This window comes from Oncorhynchus kisutch, linkage group LG2 (genome assembly GCF_002021735.2).
Source record: "Oncorhynchus kisutch isolate 150728-3 linkage group LG2, Okis_V2, whole genome shotgun sequence".
NCBI classification, from domain to species: domain Eukaryota; kingdom Metazoa; phylum Chordata; class Actinopteri; order Salmoniformes; family Salmonidae; genus Oncorhynchus; species Oncorhynchus kisutch.
In genome coordinates, this window is record NC_034175.2 from 20556063 (window position 1) to 20564252 (window position 8190).

Below are 8190 nucleotides of genomic sequence, written 5' to 3' on the forward strand. Positions count from 1 at the left end.
CCAGACAGAGTTCAGAGACAGCTGTCAATAAATCACTTCAAAACAGTGAGTGACTTCTGTGCAATGGTAATTTCGGTTAACCCAGAACTAAAGTCTCAAGTAATTTGTCAGCTGCCCACCCATGAGAGATTAGTGCAATGGTAAATCATTTGTAAATGTTCAGCATTCAGGCTATCTCAATTCTCTAAATCAACAAGTCTTCACTTTGAATGGCAGGCATTCCTCTCTGCAGAACGACTTAGCCCAGAGAGACTGGGAGGAAATTGAGGCCACCTTCAAACTCCCCAATCCCACCCTGCCCTCACCAATGTGAAGCTTGCCACAATAACTATTACCAACAATGATTTGCCTTCAAAAGAAAAGTCCCGCATTGAAAGTGACGCAAACGGATACAAATAGTGGAACTATGCCATATTTGGACTAGATAATGCTAAACAAGTATGGCTTGTGGTAATATAATATATATATTTTTTTATAATAATTCAATACATTTTTATATAAATACTAAAACAAATATGAAATCCCACTGTGGATGTGTTAGACTGCATAATTGCATTTGGGGTATACATACAGTATATGCACTGTACAGCGTTACCTATGGAGTGTGCACTGTCTGTGCACCCATGCAGAGGGGTCTCGGCCTATTCAGTGACACCCACAGATTACAACTCGGTACAGTTTACACAAACATTAGCGTCAGAGCTCTTACTGTCATTGGTGATCAGTCCTTCTACCGTTGTGTCATCAGCAAACTTGATGATGGTTTTGGAGTCAAAATTATTAGCGTCTTATTGCAGGACTTTGACTGTGGCAAATGACCTCCTCAGTCAAATCATTGTGCATATTGAACATTCATTCATATTGGACTGTACAGCCTTAACCGAATTTGGATATCAGCCTACTCAGTGACACCCACAGATCATAACTGTAGAGTTGACACACATATTCAAAATCGAATCAAAATGTTACTTGTCACATGCTTCGTAAACAACAGGTGTAGACTAACAGTGAAATGCAGAGTTAAAGATAAAAGACAAAATAAAAAATAGTGACGTGAGGAATAAATACAGAGTGAATAACAATGACAAGTAAAAATAACAGGGCTGTATACAGGAAGTACCAGTATGGTCGGTGTGCAGGGGTACAAGGTAATTGAGGTAGCTATGTATATATAAGTAGGGTTACTGTAAAGGGACTAGGCAACAGTATAGAATAACAGACAGTAGCAGCAGCAGGCAGCCATTTGATTAGCTACAGTGTCAAGAAAATGTTTGTGAACCCTTTGGAATTACCTGGATTTCTGCATAAATTGGTCATAAAATGTGTTCTGATCTTCGTCTAAGACACAACAATAGACAAACACAGTATGTTTAAACTAATAACACGCAAATTATTGTATTTTTCTTGCCCATACTGAAGACAACATTTAAGCTTTCACAGTGTGGGTTGGGAAAAGTGTGTGAACCCCTAGACTAATGACTTCACTAATTGGAGTCAGGAGTCAGCTAACCTGGAGTCCAATCAATGAGACGAGATTGGAGATGTTGGTTAGAGCTGCCCTGCCCTATAATAAACGCTCGCAAAATGTGAGTTTGCTATTCACAAGAAACATTGTCTGATCTGAACCATGCCTTGAACAAAAGATTTGTTGACTTGCATAAAGCTAGAAATGGTTATAAAAGTATCTCTAATAGCCTTGATGTCCACGGTAAGACAAATGGTCTATAAATGGAGAAAGTTCAGCACTGTTGCTACTCTCCCTATGAGTGGCTGTCCTGCAAAAATGACTGCAAGAGCACAGCGCAGAATGCTCAATGAGGTTAAGAAGAATCCTAGAGTGTCAGCTAAAGACTTACAGAAATCTCTGGAACATGCTATCATCTCTGTTGACGAGATTACGATACGTAAAACACTAAACAAGCATGGTGTTCATGGGAGGTCACCACGGAAGAAGCCACTGCAGTCCAAAAAAAACATTGCTGCACTGAAGTTCGCAAAAGAGCCCTGGATGTTCCACAGCGCTACTGGCAAAATATTCTGTGGACAGATGAAACTAAAGTTGAGTTGTTTGGAAGGAACACACAACACGATGTGTGGAGAAAAAAAGGTACAGCACACCAACATCAAAACCTCATCCCCACTGTAAAGTATGGTGGAGGCAGCATCATGGTTTGGGGCTGCTTTGCGGCCTGTGGGCCTGGACAGCTTGCTATCATCGACAGAAAAATGAATTCCCAAGTTTATAAAGAAATTTTGCAGGAAAATGTAAGGCTATCTGATGAAGCAAATTGAAGGTCAACAGAAGTTGGGTGATGCAACAGCACAACGACAAAAAACACAGAAGTAAATCAACAATAAATTGCTTCAACAGAAGAAAATACGCCTTCTGGAGTGGCCCAGTCAGAGTCCTGACCTCAACCCGATTGAGATGCTGTGGCATGACCTCAAGAGAGTGGTTCATACCAGACATCCCAAGAATATTGTTGAACTGATACAGTTTTGTAAAGCGGAACGGTCCAAAATTCTTCCTGACCATTGTACAGGTCTGATCCGCAACCACAGAAAAGGTTTGGTTGAGGTTATTGCTGCAAAAAGGAGGGCCAACCAGTTATTAAAACCAAGGGTTCACATACTTTGTCCACCCTGCACTGTGAATGTTTACACAGTGTGTTCAATAAAGACATGACAATGTATAATTGTTTGTGTTTTATTAGTTTATGCAGACTGTGCTTGTCTATTGTTGTGACTAGATGAAGATCAGATCCAATTTTATGACAAATGTATGCAGAAATCCAGGTAATTATAATGGATTCACATGCTTTATCTTGTCACTCTATTTAGTAGTCTTGTTTAGCAGTCATATGGCTTGGGGGTAGAAGCTGTTCAGGGTCCTCCTCTCCACCCTCTCAAGGCTGGGAATCTCAGGTTCTGCACACTTTTTAATTGCATCCTACCTAGCAGGATGCTCCTACCAGGTGAAGTGGAGAGGATCTGTGACCATGTACTCTCACTACTGGTGTCCTCCAGGGCTCGGTTCTAGGACCTCTCCTTTTCTCTATATACACCAAGTCACTCAGTTCTGTCATCTCCTCAGATGCTCTCTCCTATCATTTCTATGCGGATGACACAACTATCTTTCTCCTTCCCCCCTTCTGACCCCCAGGTGGCAACATGCATCTTTGCGAGCCTGGCAGATATCTCAGCTTGGGTGTCGGCCCACCACCTCAAGCTCTTCCTCCAGGGGAAGGTCTACCCGCTCCAAGACTTCTCCATCATGGTTGACAACTCCATGGTGTCCCCCTCCTAGAGCTCAAAGAGCCTTGGTGTGACCTAGGACAACACCCTGTCCGTCTCTGCAAACATCAAAGCAGTGACACACTCCTGCAGGATCATGCTCAACAACATCCGTAGAGTATGATCCTACCTCACACAGGAAGCGGCGCAGGTCCTAATCCAGGCATTTGTCGTCTCCCTTCTGGACTACTGCAACTCGCTGTTGGCTGGGCCCTTCATTTTTGCCATGAAACCTCTGCAACTTATCCAGAACACTGCAGCCCACCTGGTGTTCAACCTTCTCAAGTCCACCATGTCACCTTGCTCCTCTGCACACCCCACTGGCTTCCAGCTGAAGCTCGCATCCACTACAAGACCATGGTACTTGCCTACGTAGCAGCAAGAGGAACTGCTCCTCCCTACCTTTAGGCTATGCTCAACTCCTACACCCCAACTGAGTACTCCGTTTTGCCACCTCTAGTCTCTTGGCCCTCTCATTCCTACGGGAGGGCAGCTCCTGCTCACCCCAGTCCAAGCTCTTCTCTGTGCTGGCACCCCAATGGTGGAATCAGCTTCACCCTGAAGCTAGGATAGCAGAGTCCCTGCCCATCTCCCAAAAACATCTGAATGTCACGGGATACTAGGAGTGGTGGATTGGAATCAGGCGCAGAGAGCAGGGTTCAGTATATCGTGAATTTATTCTCCAGCAAACAAACGGTCCAGCAAACAAACGGTCACGCCAACACACAGGGCGCATAGAATAGACCAGCCCAAACACAGGACAAAACAGTCCGGAGAATAGCGCACAAAACAATAGGGAAGCTAATTAAACTAAAATACACACAGGTGAAACTAATAAGACAAAACCAACAGACAAACGAAAAAGGGATCGGTAGCGGCTAGTAGGACGGTGACGACGACCACCGAGCACCACCCGAACAGGCAGGGGAGCCAACTTCGGCGGAAGTCGTGACACTGAAACCCTACCTATTCGAAGAGTTTCTTAAATAATCCCACAGCACCCCCTCCTCACCCCCACAACACAAAAAGCCCTTTGTGAACTAACACTTGCACTTGACTTTCTTCCCCCTCACTAGCTCTGAATTTCCTGATAGCTACTTTATTGAGGAAAAATGTACTTACTAAATTACTAAAATGTCAAATGTTTCAGACTTACTGCTTGCAGTGCGGTGTCAGAGAAAACAGTCTATGGCTTTAGTGGCTGGAGTCTTTGACAGTTCTTTGGGCCTTCTCCTGACACAGCCTGGTATAGAGGTCCTGGATGGCAGGGAGCTCGGCCCCAGGGATGCACAGGGCCGTACTCACCCCCCTCTGTTGTGCCTTGCGTTTGGGTGCATTGCAGTTGACGTTCCAAGCGGCGATGCAGCCAGTCAAGATTCTCTCGATGGTGCAGCTGAACAACCTTTTGAGGATCTGAGGAACCATACCAAATCTTTTCAGCCTCCTGTGTGTGGATCCATGTTAATTCCTTACTGATGTGGACGCAGAGGAACTCGAAACTCTTGACCCACTCCACTACAGCCCCATCGATGTGGATGGGCGTGTGCTCGCACCTCTGTTTCCTGTAGTCCACGATCAGCTCCTGTGTCTCACTGACGTTGAGGGAGAGGTTGTTGTCTCTGATCTCGTCCCTATAGGCTGCTTCATTGTCATCGGTGATCAGTCCTACCACTGCCGTGACATCAGCAAACTTGATGATAGTGTTGGAGTCAAAAATATTAGCGTCATAGCTCATATTGCAGGACTTTGACCATGGCAAATCCCCCCCCCAGCCAATCTATTGTGTGTATTGAACATTCATATTGAACTGCATAGTCTTACCTATGAAGTGTGCACCCATGAAATGAGGAGGGGATTTGCCGCCATTGGACTCTGGAGCAGTGGAAATGCGTTCTCTGGAGTGATGAATCATGCTTCACTATCTGGCAGTCTGAGGGCGAATCTGTTTCGTCCATTGGAATCGTCCGTCTATAGCAGCAAAAGGGGCACCAACTCCATATTAATGGCCATGATTTTGCAATGAGATGTTCGGATAGGTGTCCACATACTTTTGGCCATGTAGTGTAAGTATGCCCCCAATGCAATCATGCTGCCTAATACATCCACAGTCAGATTTCAACAGTGTTTTTTACTGCATATTGTCAAATATGTCAAATAATTAAATACATTTTATAATCAACCTTTTTTTTGTTGTTGCATTTCCTAGTCCAATATGTCATAAAAACCACTATTTGTATCCATTTGCGTTACTTTCAATTAGGGACTTTTATTTGAAAGCCGAACAGCAATATCTACTACTGTTGTTAATCGATATTGTGGCTAGCTTCACATAGGTCCCGTCCTCTCCATACCCTTTCTCTCGACTGACTAACATCTGCTGTAGTTTCTCTGTTCATCAGTGGGGGCGACGTGGAGAGAAGCCTTGCGGTGTCATTGCTCGAAGGACTTGGTTTCAACCCCAGTTCCCGTTGTCCACCAAGTGAAGAGGATGGTGCTCGCTCGCTGCTGCTTTACCGCGTCGATAAAGGTCAACCTCGCGCTGCTGGCCTGCTCGGTTGCGCTTGTGGGCATCTGCTTAGCGCGCTCGGACGCTCCGCGAGGGGTGGCGGTGCCCTTTGTTTTTGACCTCAAAGCGACGTGCCACCCTCCGTGCCAACATGCTGGCATCTGCATCCGAAACAACACCTGCTTCTGTTCTCGCGGCTATGAGGGAGAGACCTGCCAGTATGGTGATGTTACTTTATATTTGCCTAGAAAGGAAACAGTAAACAAAATAGCCAAACTACAAAAGACAAGTGATGCATTGAAGAATGTATGAAATATGTATATCATATATTTTTTTAATCACAACATGTATGGAAAATATGCATGATTTTACTGAATGAGTGCTGATGCCTCTTGTTTTGAACAGCTAACTGCTATCCCAAATGTAAGAATGGAGGAGAGTGTCTTCGCCCTGGAAAATGCAGATGTCCTTCTGGATTTGGAGGAAAATATTGTCATAAAGGTATTTATTTATTTAACTAATTCTGTTAACCTTCTAGATATACAGTATGTTGGTGCTTGGTTAATGTTACACATCTGATTAAATATTGTAATAATATATATTTATTGGTAACTACAGTAGTACAAGTAACCTAATGTTTTATTTGGAGAGAGTGTGGTTTGAAAAGGGTAGGGAGTTAAGTCTTAGTCCTATACTACAGGTTAGGAACATGGAGAGGTAAGTGGATGATTTGATTGTATGTCTGTCTTTTCCAGTGAAATGTGATAGTGGATGCTGGAACGGTGGCGACTGCATCGCTGTGAACGGAGTGGCCAAGTGCATCTGTCCCTCCAGCTGGACTGGCTCCAAATGCCAAGAGGGTTTGTTTACCTCCTAATTAGCCTAATTCATACAGAGGTGAAACCAGCAGTGAGACTGGTTATTCAGCTGGCCTATTAATCAACAGTAGCTTATTAATCCTCTCCGGAACCCTCTGACAACTTCATTGAAATGCCAAGATACCTTCACACGTACTAAAACAATAAAGAAATAGTTGATTTAATTACTATCGAATGGGACAAAGAAAACGCTTCACATGGCCAAAGGTATAATGGTGATTTATTGGTTCCCGGAGTGTTGAGAATGCGTTGTTGCGATGTTTCCCCAGCGATCTGTCCCCAGGGGTGCAGGAATGGAGGCAGCTGTGTGGCCCCAGGAATCTGCAGCTGTCCAGAGGGCTGGCTGGGTGGAGCCTGCCACACTGGTGAGTGAGATCTTAAGATAAATGCACTAACTGTAAGTTGCTCTGGATAAGAACGTCTGCTAAATGACTAAAATGTCATGTAAAATCTCACAGATTTGGCACACACACACAACCAACATAAACTACATGCATTTTCAGGTATGCACTTTTTTACTCTCACCGCAACAGACTCACAAACACGGTAAATGATGCACACACTTGCAGACACACTGACACAGATACAGGCAACAGGCCAAATAAATGTATAACCCATAACTGGAGCCTAATCACTGATCTGTTCTGGATGTGTGTCAAGTGTGTTAATTTGTAACACACTGACACACTTGGGTCAAACGATAGATAGCAGAGAAGTTAATCAGGCATGCTAAAGAATAACAAATATAAATCAGACTGTCAGAAAATTAAGGAATTGTTAACAGAAGTGTTTTTTTTTATCCTGAAAGAATCTACTGAGTGAGAAACCTGTCAGATATGTTGAAAATGACTGTTTTGAGATTTTGTTCTGTTGAGCAGTTTCCCCAGATGTGAAGAGGCCACCAGACTACATAATGAGCCCTCCTTCCACTTTCTTAATGTAACATCTCTTTTTCTCATTTCCCCCTCCCTCTGTCTCTTTCCCCCTCCCTCTGTCTCTTTCCCCTCTCTCTATCTTGCAGCTGTGTGTCACCGGCCCTGTCTGAATGGAGGCAAGTGTTTGTCTCCCGATTCGTGCCGCTGTCGCCCTCCTTACTCTGGACCACGCTGTGAGGAGAGGAAAAAGGTGTTTTAACCCTTTAGGGGTCAGAGGTCAAAGAGGGCCAGTCAGAGGCCATGTAGTACTGTATTCATTCCAAATCTGGTGCTTTAGATATCATCTCTGCCTTTTGTAAAAATGTTTTTGTAAAGAACCACAGATTTGTGTTAACAATAACATTTGGCTGTTAACTTAATATCTACTATACAATTTTGGGTTTGTGCTATATAATGAATAAAATGTGGATAAAAGGTTTATTGTTATTTTCTTATCATGCAGTCAGATGATTTACAGTAAAACAACACTTAGCGAACTGCTTTTACTAACAATATAGTGTAGCCAATTAATAGTACAACTAAACTGTTACAAAAGTGTTCGTCCATCTCTTACCGTATTGTATTTCAACCAATCAAC

The 8190-nt window shown here is 43.6% G+C and overlaps 1 protein-coding gene across 1 annotated transcript; it reads left to right on the forward strand.

Annotated features, from left to right (window-relative positions):
* Positions 1–5671: 5671 nt before the first annotated feature.
* On the forward strand, positions 5672–8031 carry LOC109909135 (von Willebrand factor D and EGF domain-containing protein). Its single transcript, XM_020508088.2, has 5 exons — positions 5672–6023; positions 6206–6301; positions 6556–6660; positions 6948–7043; positions 7700–8031. The coding sequence occupies exons 1-5, from the start codon at positions 5783–5785 to the stop codon at positions 7810–7812; spliced, it is 651 nt and encodes a 216-aa protein (XP_020363677.1). The 5' UTR covers positions 5672–5782; the 3' UTR covers positions 7813–8031.
* Positions 8032–8190: the final 159 nt, after the last annotated feature.

What these genes read in the sequence shown, in the direction of transcription:
- LOC109909135 (XM_020508088.2), top strand. Translation starts at nt 5,783, where the DNA reads ATGGTGCTCGCTCGCTGCTGCTTTACCGCGTCGATAAAGGTCAACCTC. An exon ending in GGGAGAGACCTGCCAGTATG is followed by an intron (nt 6,024 to 6,205) that starts GTGATGTTACTT and finishes TGTTTTGAACAG; the next exon opens with CTAACTGCTATCCCAAATGT. An exon ending in AGGAAAATATTGTCATAAAG is followed by an intron (nt 6,302 to 6,555) that starts GTATTTATTTAT and finishes TGTCTTTTCCAG; the next exon opens with TGAAATGTGATAGTGGATGC.